Here is a 13,822-nt window from a genome sequence, read left to right as displayed (position 1 = left end):
AACTATGCAAATATTGATATGTGAAGAGGCATCGCCATATACATATATGTCGAATTATATATTCTCTGTTCGCAATTCATGTGAAGAAAGGAACATAATTCATTTGTTAATTAAGTGCTATAAAGTGAGAGCACACACAATTATTTTTCTTTTTGTTGTTTTTCTTTTTGTTTTATGTACTTAGTGTATTATATACAAGTTTTCATAATGTAAAATTTATTATGCATATAAAACTCAATAAAAAATTGTTGGACTAAAAAAAAAAAAAACCATTGTACAAAAAGCATACATAGTCCCAGTGGGTACAAATACAAGAAAGAAAATGTGGCAGTTTTGAAATCTACAATGTAACAGTCAGATTGTTAACAGTTTTATCTTGGGGTGTAATGTATGTTGCTTACTACAAACATCTAACAGCTCATTGGTTAATAAACAGAGCCGGCCCTGACCAATTTAGTGCCTTAGGCAAAATTTAAACTGGTTCACCCATTGCACCCAGGAAGCTGTGCAATGACATCCTATGAATTCACCTATATTGCTAATGCCCTAATGCATTAATACTGTAACTACCAATTCCAATAATGTGTCTGGGTGGAGGGGGTCCTATTATAATAAATCCAAAATAAAAAGTGCTCCTGAAAATTTTTGACGCTACCGACATATTTTGGCGTTTCCAATTCCAGAAGAAAAGGGGTAGTTGAAATCCACATCGGCAGCAAATGTACTTTCGTATTATGTAGAAAGTACATTTTCAATATTTAATGAAGGACTGAGAAAAAAAAAAAGAATAAGAAATAACTAGAGAACTTATAATAAAAGGGCTGAGATCTCCAAAGCTCCAAAACTTACATAACACAGCAGGTCATGGACAGAGCTACAGGTAAGTGCAGTCCTCTTTAAATGTTTCCTGAGTATGAGTATAAAATTCAACCATCATTCCACCATTAAGAAGCTGGCATTAAGTGACATTTTCGGGATGGTAACGCCGTTCAAATTGTGCCACGTCAAATTTCCTCTTGCATCCTTGGTAATTCATGTATCGGATTTTTCCAAATACAGCTCTCTCTGCCCAGCCCTGGTCATGGATTCCACATATAGACCACATGCAACCTGCACAGGAGAAGTTGGAATATGAGATGAGCTTGAACACTATAGTTAAATCTGTATCAGTGCGTTGAAGATCATCATCTGTCACTATGGCCACTTGGCTAAGGCTCCACCCTGCTCTGGCTATCACAATAGCATATATGTGAATTGTAAGCAATGGACAGACTGTAGAATGAAGTTTGCATAAATATTGTATAATTATGACAATGTAGTAACCACAAGCCCACATTTTCTGCATGTATATTTTAAAAAATGGTGTACAATAGAGAATATTGGTCTTCAGTAATATGTTTTTTCCTTAGGGATATTGTATAAGGTTATATTACCTATCAAAACCGAATCATGAAAAGAAGATATATATGAATTAAGGGCACAGGATGAAAAGAGAAAAGCTCAAGTAAATCAAGTGACGTGTGATCCAGTGTCTGTTACAGAGTTCTTGAACTTGGTACTCGTTATCCAACATCACCCCAGGGGGCTGATTGTTGATTGCATGTGTGCTAGTGTGTTGGGAAGTGTTCCTTTGAGGAAATGCTCTATATGTTATGAGTTTGCTTTTAGGATGCATGTAAATATATTAAATATACTTTGTTAATTACTAACACACATGCCTATTTACAATTACAATAAAGAAAATTGAGAATTAAACGTCTTGCTGTCAATAAAGGCCGGTACACACTAGACGATATCTAGTGAATACAACCTGGTTAGCGGCGGGACCCAGCAGGGGTGCCAGCATCGGCAAGTGCATACACACTTGCTGATGCCAGCAGAGACGCCAGGGGCCATGCTGCATTCGTCAGTATGGCCCCCGCTAACGATATCGCCCGTCGGACCTGCTTGCAGTTCTACTGGATCTGCTTGTCCCACTCCTAGGAAGCAAGGTACTGTATAATCTACCAAAGATTAATACTCAGACTGCTGTCTGTATGAGCATTTTAATATGTTCCCCTATACACAATGCTCGTTATTTTTATATATATATCTATATATTTGTTTTACACTTTAGCTGATTATTACAGTACGATGATTGGCAAAGACAGCATCCACCATGGTGAATATATTTATCCTGTAGTCTGGTAAAGGCATGCTAGGAGGATCAAGTTGCTGCAATTTTGTTCAACTATTCCATGCAAAAAAGGTAACGTTCCTTCAAAATTTGAGAGGATCACAGTCCTCTTTAGGTCATTCTACAGGTTTTCAATGGGGCTGAGTTCTTGGCTCTGACTGGGCCCTTCCAAGACTGATCTTATTTTGTCAACTCCATTCCTTGATTGACTTGTATGTGTGCTTTGGATCGTCACCATGTTGGAAGGTGAAATTCTTCTGCACCTTCAGCTCTCACAAAGGCCAGCAGGTTTAGATTTAGAAGGAAGTGTAGATGTTTTATATCCACTGTAGACCTAGACTGAGTGAAAGCAACTAGCACAGTACTCACCTACATATCCGTTAGGGTCTCGTCCATCCAGCTCAAAGCGATCATTGAGATAAATGGTGAAATGTAGGGCCTCTTCAGGTGAGCTGGTCCACTCCAGTATTTTTTTAGCCCAGTACATTCGCAGGAAACCGTGCATCTTTCCCTCATGGACCATCTGCAACTGTACCATGGAAAAGAGAGGAGACGTTAAAGCTTAGGACAGCGCTAAAAGTTAGTCTGTAAACTTGTACTGAAAAGATTAATTTTTTTTTTAGGCAAATTCCCAGAAAAAATACATGTACAGTACCTGGTAGTGTACTGTATGCAAGAACTGAAAAGGCCAGTACCATTATAGAACATGGGAAGAAAATAAGCTATATATCCATGGTGCAATATCATTATACTCTCTAATACTCATGATTCAATTAGCTTTGTTATACAGTAAATATAGAAAATGCAAATAAAGGAAAGACTAGCACATTAAATGATGCAAAATAAGATGCAATTAGTACAGTGGCAAACGCAGGATTTCCAGAGGGGGGTTTCCAAATGCTTAATCTTACAGAGAGTGTGACCTGTCAATGAAGAGGGCAGAATTAGTACTTAACCAGCTTTAATAAGCGTCATACAGAGTGTATTGTGTGTAATTATTTCAGCATATACAGGACCAGCGATCACAGTAAGCCATTAGATGCGTCAGTAGGCCATCATTTCTGAGCTGAATGTATATATTTTAGATGTGGGCACCATTCCAGACTATTGGAGCAAGTGCGGGAGCCTGGAGGAGCAGTAGAAGAAACTAGCACTGCCCTGGACATATATGTACATATTGGGCTCTATAGCAGTGCATCTATAACAGTGCATGTTTTCTAGATCTTCTAGTTGGTGCACAGGTTATTTATTACTGGCTGATACATGTTAAAAGATCCACAGGTGGTGCTAATTATTTCATTTGTGATACTGAGAAGAACATGCAGCACTAGTAACAATCTATTATATTACTATTTCTATTGTGGTCATGGTGTGGGCTGGGGAGTGGGGTTTCCAGGCAGACGGAAACCTCCCCTGCGTTTGCCTATGAATTAGTAGTTATACTTATTTCATTATTTGGAGAACTGTTATATCTATATCATCTACCAAGAGTCATTTACTAAAGTGAGAGTTTTTAGAAATGGAGACGTTGCCCATAGCAGCCAATCAGATTCTACTTAACATTTAACTAGCACCTTCTAGAAGATAATAGGTAGAATCTGATAGGTTGCTATGGCAACATCTCCAATTCTAAAAACTCACACTTACTCCATTATCTCTCTAAATTAAGCATTACCTGGGCTGCGTTCCACAGGGGATCATGAGTATTTCCACTCTCCAGTTCCTTCAGAGAATACAAATGAGTCCTCTTGTCCTTTGCGTGGTCTTTCAGAGTATTCTTGGCCCAGGCATAAGCACCTTGGAAATAATGGAGTGCAATATTCGCAGCTCAGGTAAGAAAATTCCTTTGAGCAGTCATATTTAGTAACAAATCAGTCACCAAAAGCATACAACCGATTTTAAAATCAGTTAAAATATGAGATATGGTAAGAACTTACCCTTGTTATCTCTATTTCTACGAAGTCCCATAGGGTTCCACAGGATAACTTGTGGTATAGGCGATGGCGGCAGACATCGGGCACCTCAGAGTTAATTTTTCAGCCTCCCAGGATGTACTGGGGTCCCTCTCCTATACCCCGCCCCAAGGCAATCAGTTACGTAACAAGCCATAGGCCGGAAGAGGAAGAGAAGAAAGAGTGAAGAAAATCTGGAACACACAAGAATCACATTCTCACCAGAAGGAGACGGAAAAATCGGTGACCAGAACAAAGCCCATCTGCAGTACAGGTGCTACAGGGCGGGAGTCCTGTGGAACCCTATGGACTTCGTAGAAATAGCGATAACAAGGGTAAGTTCTTACCATATCTCATATTTTCTACTTCAGGGTCCATAGGGTATCCACAGGATACCTTGGGGATGTCCCAAACAATATCCTTTAAGGGTGGGGACGCCCTTGTGCTGAAAGTAGAAGCCACCGCGCGAAGGAAGCATCCTGAGAGGCGAAGGTATCAAATGCATAATACCTCACAAAGGTATGGACAGTAGACCACGTGGCTGCCTTGCAGAGCTGAACAGCAGAGGCACCACGATGAGCTGCCCATGAAGGACCCACAGACCGAGTAGAAGGAGCTTTAACAGAGGATTGTACAGGAAGGCCCTCATGAATGTAAACCTCAGAAATCGCCATGCGAATCCACCCTGCCAAAGTCTGCTTATCGGCAGGCCAACCCTTCTTACAGACACCATATAGGACAAACAAAGAGTCCGACTTCCAAAATGAATTGGTACGGTCAACATAAATCCTTAGAGCACGTACCACATCCAAGGAGGCCTCACCAGCTGAGAGGTCTGGGGAATTAAAAGTCGGTACTATAATTTTCTCATTAATGTGGAAACTAGATACCACCTTAGGTAGGAAACCAGGGCGAGTGCGATGCACCGCCCTGTCCCTATGAAAAATCAGAAAGTGAGGGCGACATGAGAGAGCCCCCAAATCTGACACCCTTCTGGCCGAAGCAATGGCCAGAAGAAACACAGTCTTAGCTGCAAGCCATTTGAAATCCACTGAGCCCAGTGGTTCAAATGGCAGTCCTTTGAGAGCTCTCAGGACCACAGCCAAATCCCAAGGAGCCACTGGTGGAACAAAGGGAGGCTGAATACGAAGTACACCTTGCATAAAAGGTGCGGACATCAGGAAGAGTAGCAATCTTACGCTGAAAGCACACTGACAGGGCAGAAACTTGCACCTTCAGGGAAGCAAGGCGAAGACCGTGATCTAAACCCACCTGTAGGAAAGCCAAAACCCTGGATATCCCAAACACCTAAGGATCATAGCCTCTAGGGCGACACCATTCAAAGAAAGTATGCTACACTTGGTGGTAAATTCATGCAGAAGCCGGCTTCCGAGCTCTAAGCATGGTGTTAACTACAGAGCTAGAAAAACCCCTGGACCTTAAAAGGGTGGTCTTAACAGCCATGCCGTCAAAAACAGACAACCCAGGTTCGGGTAATGGTAAGGACCTTGAGACAATAGGTCCGGACGTTGAGGCAACAGCATCGGAGTGTCTATGGAGAGGCTCCGAAGATCTGAGTACCAGTGACGTCTGGGCCACACTAGAGCTATCAACAGGTGTGTGCCTCCTCCTTGCTTGAACTTCCGAAGTACTCAAGGAAGAAGGGAGAACGGAGGGAAGAGGTACTCAAACTGTAAGGTCCACCGGGCCGACAGAGCGTCTACCAGAAGAGCCTCCTCGTCTCTTGTTGACCCATACACAGTCAGGAGACCATGAGGTTTATCTCTGGAAGGCCCCACTTGTTCACTAGGAATTAAAACACCTCCTGGTGAAGAGACCATTCCCCTGGATGCACGTCCTGATGGCTGAGGAAGTCTGCTTCCCAGTTGAGGACTCCTACTATAAACACTGCCGAGACGGCTTGGGAGACTGCATTCAGATCAAGCCAGAATGCAGGACACCTGTGTCAGCGCCGCCTGACTTCTGGTTCCTCCTTGGCGGTTTATGTAAGCCACTGTTGTGGCGTAGTCTGACTGGACTTGCATGGGATTTCCGTGAAGAACTAGTATTGTTTGCTGAAGAGCTCTAAATACCGCTCGAAGTGCCAATATGTTGATTGGAAGGGCAGATTCTGCTGTCTGCCACCTTTCCTAAAGTAGTGTGGACCTGTCACAGCCCCCCAACCTCGGAGACTGGCGTCCGTCGTCAGGAGGACCCAGTCCGAAATCCAAAAGGTGCGTCCCTTGTTGAGGTGGGACGTCTGTAGCCACCAGGTCAGAGACAGCCGTACCTATGGAGAAAACACCATTGTCAGTGTCTCTATCCGATGGGGCAACCCATTCCATCTGGACAAGATCAACTTCTGCAAAGGTCTGGAGTGAAACCTGGGCAAATTCTACCATGGTGAACTTCAACACCATGGATCCCAGTAACCTCATTGCCGAGACACTGTGAAGAGACACTTGGCGACTCTGAAGACAAATATGAATCTGCCTGTAACGCAGAGATCTTTTCCTCTGTCACAAAGATCCTTCGTTGTCTGTGAGGAACCACTTCCAGTTTATCAGCCAGCCGTGGTTATGCAACATGTAATGTAATGAACTACAGGAAATGGATAACCTGCAACTAACATTCCTGTGATATCACTGACGAAGGGAATTCCGCAGAATACACTTATACATAAAAGATTTGCGCCCGCGAAACCTCGCATTTGCGAAAAGGTCTCGCTTTGGCAAAAAAGTATCGTGCAGATGAAAAAGTTTTGCTTTGGCGAATCCCAGACCGCCTACCTGCGTGGCATACACGCGAAACTTCATCGCCGAAGAGTAGGCTAAAGGGCACAATATGTTGATTCCGCCTAAAGTGTGCCCCATGTTGGCTTAAGGGAAATCCCTGCAACATGGACTGGAGGTAGTAGTCAGTCTCTGTACAAAGGTAGAGAGAGAGAGACACTACTGTGAACACTGCGTGAACTACCAGGGAGGGAGAATTAGCTGTTTCTCCTCATGTACCTGCTTCGTAACAGGTAGAGTGGAGCAGCAGAGTGTACGTTATACCTGCAGGCACAACCGCATGGTAATAGCACACAGCATGCACTGGGTATAATGCGACCACATAACATATATACACATTATAGTAGTAAAGCAAAATACTAGTCCTGTCTGATGCTTGTCAAGCCGCAGGAACTTACTGCATAAATATGGCAGAGTGCAATACATATTGTATACAAATGTGACAAACCCTCAGTGTTCACATCACCGTCCGCTAACAGTACTGAGTATGTGGTATGTTTTAGCTGAGGAGAATAATCACGTTCACTCTCAGACATGATGAGTGTAAACGATGTGTATGTGACGCACCACACAGAAAAACACTTTTCATTTTAACTGTGAGGCAATAAGCACCCTGCAGCACCGCAAGGGAGAGAAAGACAGGGATAGTAAAATGGCTGACAGTCAGAAGTGAAAGTACAGTAAGACAGCGCTAGCATATAGTCACATACAATGCAGAAATAAATCACCTGCACTACAAGCACTATGATCAACTACGCAGACACAGAGCCTTGTAGGAAACAGTGCTGTATACACTGATCTCAGCGGTAGGAGAGGTATGCGGGGGACCCGGACCGCGATTCCCCCTTTGTCAGAATCCAGCAGCGTTCGCCACTCTTAGAAAATGGCCGCCGAGGAGCTGATAGGAGACAGGCCCGAAGAAGGAACGCTGCCACAGCCCGCCAGACCGCTGTGGAAAGGCACTGTGCAGTGGGGGAGGCGCCGTCTGTGAGACAGGGAAAGCACACCCCTGGCATGCTATTAACCACTGGGACGCTGGAGTATTTTCCATACTGCTGCAGCCCGCTGTCCCTGGTAGTCTAGTGGAAGCGGAGGATCAGTACCTTGCTCTACGCGCAGCCTGTCCCCAGGGGGCCTCCTGCCCAGGGACAAATAGGACTGAAGTGGCGGTAAGCCACCGCGGGTTCCCACCGCTTACCTGAATCCCCGTGAATTTGGCCACAGTCTGGAATACCGGGGTCCCCGCTAGCAGAGACCCTGGTACCCGCCAGCATCCCGGATCAGTACCGGCGTTCTGGCCCGGCGGGGTGAAGGAGCGGCAGAATGGACCTCTAATTAGCTTGTCCATGCTGCCTGCTCATATCATCGCAGCAAAAGCTGCTGGAAGAAACTGAAGAGGTGATCCGATCCGAGCCGGGCACCTACAAAACTGATTTGCCTTGGCTCGGGGGCGAGGTATAGGAGAGGGACCCCAGTGCATCCTGGGAGGCTGAAAAATGAACTCTGAGGTGCTCGATGTCTGCCGTCATCGCCTATACCCCAAGTTATCCTGTGGATACCCTATGGACCCTGAAGTAGAAAAAATAATATAGTGAACTACTTCCTAGTAAAACCACATACACGTTTGTAATATTACAGTTTTTACATGACTTTGAACCGATCATTTTGAAGTTCAAAGTCCATAAAACACCAGGATGGTGTGACCACTCCCTGGGATGCAAGTTCTGTTTGCTGTGGTAATCGGCCTTCCAATTGTCTTAGCCTGGGACGGACACTGCGGCAAGATTCTGAATATTCCACTGTGCATTATCCAGCCTGTCGCTCTCATGAATTGAGCTCAGTTGGTGCCCCCCTGATGTTTCAGATACACTTCTGCTGTAGCATTAAGTGATCTTTCACCACCTATCCCATCAAGAGGGCCTGAGCTGCCTTTAGAGCTTTACAAACAGACAGAAGTAAATAAAACACCTATTGGGGATGCTCTCCTTTGCAGACCAGCTGCCCAGGAAATCTGCACTGGAGGTCAACAGTCCACTATCCCCACCCCAGTCACACAACCAGTGAATGTACCCTGCTGCAGAGACACTGTTATATACACACACAGGAGAACACCCCCTTCCCCCCTAACATGAACATGCTGCAGGATAAAACGGAGGAAGCTCCCCTGAGCCAGCACCCAGTAACACCTCCTTCAGCTGAGTAAAACCCAGCTCAAGTTCTTGGGGGAGGAGCTTTTATGGCAGGCAATCCCATGGGAAGTGTGCCAAAAGAAAAAGTGGTGGACAGGATAGGACCTTCCCTCTGGTCCAGCAATGCAGGTCAGCACCAATGGCTCAATACTCTGCATTGGCCCCAGTCTAGAGAGGACACAGCGCCTTTAATACAGTTTCTCACTTATGAAACCGCCATCTCCGGAGCAGGACCGAGGGCTAGTCTGATGGCAAGGGAGTCTACCTACGGAGAGGATCCCATACTGCTCAGGGCACCGCCTCAGCCTCCATGCGTCCCCAGCAGCCGCAGAGATGCTGATCTTGCTGAAAATAAAAACAATTAATGACTGGATACCTAAAAATGTTTTAAAATAACTAGGCTGCACATCACAGCATTTGAGATAGTGTCCACCTCAATCGGGCATTCACAAAAACTGGATACACTGCAACCCAATTGGGGTAGTGGGAGAGATGAGTCTAACTTAAAGCCAAGATTTGAAAGTGCCCAGACTCCACTCCCTATACATCAGTGTCCCCCAGGGATGAATGAGAAAAAAAAACTTAAACCACTATAAATTGATTCTTTGTAAACAGTATAATTCAGTTAAAAAAATGGACTTTCAAAAGGTTTTAGCTCCCGGGTTAAGTGCCAGGAGCTTTTCAATTATATCCTGTGGTAAGCCCCGCGGCTAACACACGTTAAGTCATAGATTCAAAGTTAAGTGCCCGGAGCTATGCAGTTACAGTGTGTAGTAAAACCGCGGTAAGCCCCGAGGATGCACTTAACGTGGGAGGGTGCGGACAGAAATATGCATTAAGTGCACCATCGGGGTTTAACACAGTAATTGATTAGCTCCAGGGTCTTAACCCGGGAGCTTAAAACTTGCGGTAAGTCCAGCAGCTACTTGTAGAGCAAGCTGAAAAATGGTTGCAATTCACTGTATGATGGATTTAAATCTCTACCTTCTACTTTGTCATAGTTTTTGTTGTAGTAACAGAAGTTGTCAGCCAGCTCTCGTCTCACTACAGCTTCTTCCACAAAACTGTCCACAGATTCCTTGAACTTGCTGCGATACTTCTGCACCTCAAGAATTGCTCGCTGCACTGACAGCTGACCTGAGAAAGAGTAGGAGCAATATTAGTTTGCAAAGAGTCTGTCAGCATGGGAACTTTAGGACATGGTATGCAATATCTGTATATAGGAAGAAGGGTTTAGAAACCTATTAGATATATGCACTAGCTATAAAATTGAGAATGCAGATAAAAGTTTGTCGGAACAGTTGCTATGGTAATTCTGCACTGAGGGCCTGATTCAGACCCGCTCGCAAGCGGGTCGATGGTGGCCCAGTGCGCATGCGCGAGACCCGGATAGTGACGGGCAATCCGTCGCTCTGGGTCTTGTACCAAAGGGGGCGTGCTGTCGATGTTGAGTGACAGCACGCCCCCTTTGGTGGGCGGGCCGGGGGCGTGACTGCCCAGACAGAGGCGTTCCCATGGGAACGCCTACCGTCTGGGGCCGGCCCCACTGACATCACTCTGGGGCTTGCAGCAACGAGATCCTACCACAAGGGTCTCCTCGCAAGCCCGATGGTCGTGATGGTCATGGCCAACGCAACCATCTTCCTGGCCGCTCGCTATAGCTGTGGGTGGTCACCCACAGCTATGCGAGCGGCCAGGAGGCGCTCCAAAAAGGAGAAGGGACAGCCCTGATTCAGAGCGAGCACTCTGTCAGAGCGTCCGGCTCTGAATCAGGGCCTGATTGCATTACTCTTGCTTAATGACTCACCAAAGTGAAACCATGGAGAGAGGTTGCTGAGTGCCCTCTGGTTGGGGTTGTTCCGGTCTGCGTTAAAAAACTTCAGCGGTCCTGATATAAAGGTCTGGAGCATGTTCATTCCTGCCCTTGACCCCGGTTTCGCCCACTCTACTTCTAGAACTGTGCGATCCACTTCCAGACTGTCGTAGCATTGATCCCAATCTATAGGCTGACCAAAAACACTACAGCAGATCAGTATGAATGTAGTAGTTTAATAACACTTTTTTCAAACTACTCCGATTCCTACTGTTAACGGGGCCACTTAAGACAAAATGCTTTATATAAAATAGCTATTAATAACATTCACAAATATATAAAAAGTACCCATGTATGGAAACTATTCAATGGCTATACTCGTATATTCATTGTGCAGTTTATTGCAAGTAATTCTTATTAGCTACCAGATATTATAAATGGAGGTGTAAAAACTTAAAGTGCCATTTGGAGGATATTAGAGTTACTTTAGGTGAGTTGGTTCTCAGTTTAGATATATTAATGTATGCATTATTATCATGTAGCCTAACAGTATGCAATTATATGACCCAAAGTGGGTGCTATTATCATGTAGCGTTAGGGACCACCAGAACACAGAAGACTTGACGTGGCCTGGTCTCTGAAACATATCTTTGCATATATGCGAACTGAGGGCCTGATTCAGACCCGCTCGCGAGCGCTATGCTCTCGCAAGCGGGTCGATGGTGGCCCAGTGCGCATGTGCACGACGGAGCCGGCTCCGTCGTGCGCATGCGCAAGACCCAGATAGCAACGGGCAAGCCGTCGCTCCGGGTCTCGCAACAAAGGGGGCATGCTGTCGATGTTGAGTGACAGCACGCCCCCTTTGGTGGGCGGGTTGGGGCGTGTCTGCCCAGGCGGAGGCGTTCCCATGGGAACGCCTACCGTCTGGGGCCGGCCCCACTGACATCAAAAGTGATGTCCGTGGGAGTGCTTTTGGCTCTGTCAGAGCCGAAAGCACTCTGGGGCTTGCGGCAACTAGACCCTACCACAAGGGTCTCGTCGCAAGCCCGATTATCGCGATGGTCTTGACCATCGCGACCATCTTCCTGCCCGCTCGCTATAGATGTGGGTGGTCACCCACAGCTATGCGAGCGGCCAGGAGGCCGCTCTAAAAAAGAAGGCCGGCCCTGATTCAGAGCGAGCACTCTGTCAGAGCGTCCGGCTTTGAATCAGGGCCTGAGATCTGTTATTATCAATTAGTAATTCAATCTCATGTGCTGGGGCAACATTTTTCCTTTAATTTGTCAGTAAGACAGTTTGGCAGTGAATCTGAATAAATTGGCTTCATAGTCTGTCACTATATTTCAGAGCTTTTTATTGCAAGCGACATATGATTAGAAACCTTGCTCTCAAAGCAGTACAGGTAAGTAATGTGCAGGGTATGCTGCAAGCAAGAGTGGGAAATGTGTTAGAGGTGAGGGAGGGGGATGCGTTAAGAGCAGTGATTCTCAAACTCGGTCCTCAGGACCCCACACAGGTCACGTTTTCCCAGGTCACCTAGCAGGCGGACAGGTGTATTCATTACTCACTGACACATTTTAAAAGATCCACAGGTGGAGATAAGCATTTTACTTGTATTTCTGTAAGGAGACGTAGAAACCATGGAATGTTTGGGGTCCTGAGGACATGGCACTGCACACATGTAATGTGGAAACTTTTAGCACGTCAATTACTTGATTTGTAACCATGGCAGTTACTTTGTTACCTCTGACAAATGGACATGGATACCAACCTCTGCTCTCAGTTTGGAGCTGAATGGATGTTTAATTACGGGAGGGAACTCAGTAAGGAACGAGGACAGTTGGTCATGAATTTTCCTCCGGATTGTTCGAGCTCCATACTCCTGTTTGTTGGAGGCAACCCAGCAGGGGACAATATTATGGGCATCCACCTGAAAATAGGAATGACGTGTTAAAGGATTTAGCTGCAATACACAAAACCTAACTACAAGCTTCTGTATCCATCTTCTAGACTCCATGTAAGACTTTTCACTCAAACAAAACTTCCATCATGTGAATCATCTCTCTCGGGACTGTATTCGCCTCACTAGTGTTTTTTTTACCTCATAGGATTTTAACCACTGATCAACACAAAAACAAGAGATATGGTAAGAACTTACCTTTGTTATCTCTGTTTCTACGAAGTCCATAGGGTCCACAGGGTTGACCTTGGGGTATAGGTTGGGAACCAAATCCGGGCACCACGCAGTTAAAGCTTTTAGCTCCCAGGATGCACTGGGTCCACTCTCCCTATAACCCCACCCCCAAGCCAGAGGCACCTCAGTTTGTAAGTAGCCAAAGGCCGGAGGAGGAGAGAAAAAGAGAGAGAAAACTGGAACACTCAATAACCATACTCACCGAAATGGGAGACGGAAAACCGGTGACCAGCCACACAGCCCATATGAAGCCAGGTGCGTCAGGGCGGGCGCCCTGTGGACCCTATGGACTTCGTAGAAACAGAGATAACAAAGGTAAGTTCTTACCATATCTCTTGTTTTCTACTTCAGGGTCCATAGGGGGTCCACAGGGTTGACCTTGGGGATGTCCCAAAGCAGTTCAACCAAGGGTGGGGACGCTCCTGTGCTGAGAGGAGAATCCGTCGCCAAAAAGGAAGCATCCTGAGAGGCAAAGGAAACCAATGCCTAGAACCTTAAAAAGGTGTGGACAGAAGACCACGTGGCCACCTAGTAAGGCAAAACAGCCGAGGCGCCACAGCGAGCCGCACACGAGGGTCACATGGCCCGAGAAAAAACAAGCATCAACAACAGGAAGGCCTACCCATGGGTAGGCCCCTGAGGAAGACCTACGAGGCCATCCAAGTCAACATTTGGTTATAGGCCGGCCATCCTTTCCTGTGAAAAC

At 45.8% G+C, this 13,822-nt stretch overlaps 1 protein-coding gene across 1 annotated transcript in view; it reads right to left on the bottom strand.

Annotated features, from left to right (window-relative positions):
• Positions 1–227: 227 nt before the first annotated feature.
• Positions 228–13,822, bottom strand: part of LOC148542671 (deoxyribodipyrimidine photo-lyase-like) — a 43,054-nt gene continuing 29,459 nt past the window's right edge. The window contains exons 5-10 of the mRNA XM_088467456.1: positions 12,694–12,852; positions 10,917–11,115; positions 10,094–10,246; positions 3,852–3,973; positions 2,546–2,705; positions 228–1,110 (exon numbers count right to left, since the gene is read on the bottom strand). Of these exons, the coding sequence (XP_088323582.1) occupies positions 959–1,110; positions 2,546–2,705; positions 3,852–3,973; positions 10,094–10,246; positions 10,917–11,115; positions 12,694–12,852 (945 nt within the window). The 3' untranslated portion in view covers positions 228–958. The remainder of the gene's footprint in view (positions 1,111–2,545; positions 2,706–3,851; positions 3,974–10,093; positions 10,247–10,916; positions 11,116–12,693; positions 12,853–13,822) is intronic.

Source organism: Taudactylus pleione, unplaced genomic scaffold (assembly GCF_031769625.1).
Source record: "Taudactylus pleione unplaced genomic scaffold, aTauple2 ptg000010l, whole genome shotgun sequence".
Taxonomy (NCBI): Eukaryota; Metazoa; Chordata; class Amphibia; order Anura; family Myobatrachidae; genus Taudactylus; species Taudactylus pleione.
This window is presented reverse-complemented; position numbering and strand designations above follow the sequence as displayed.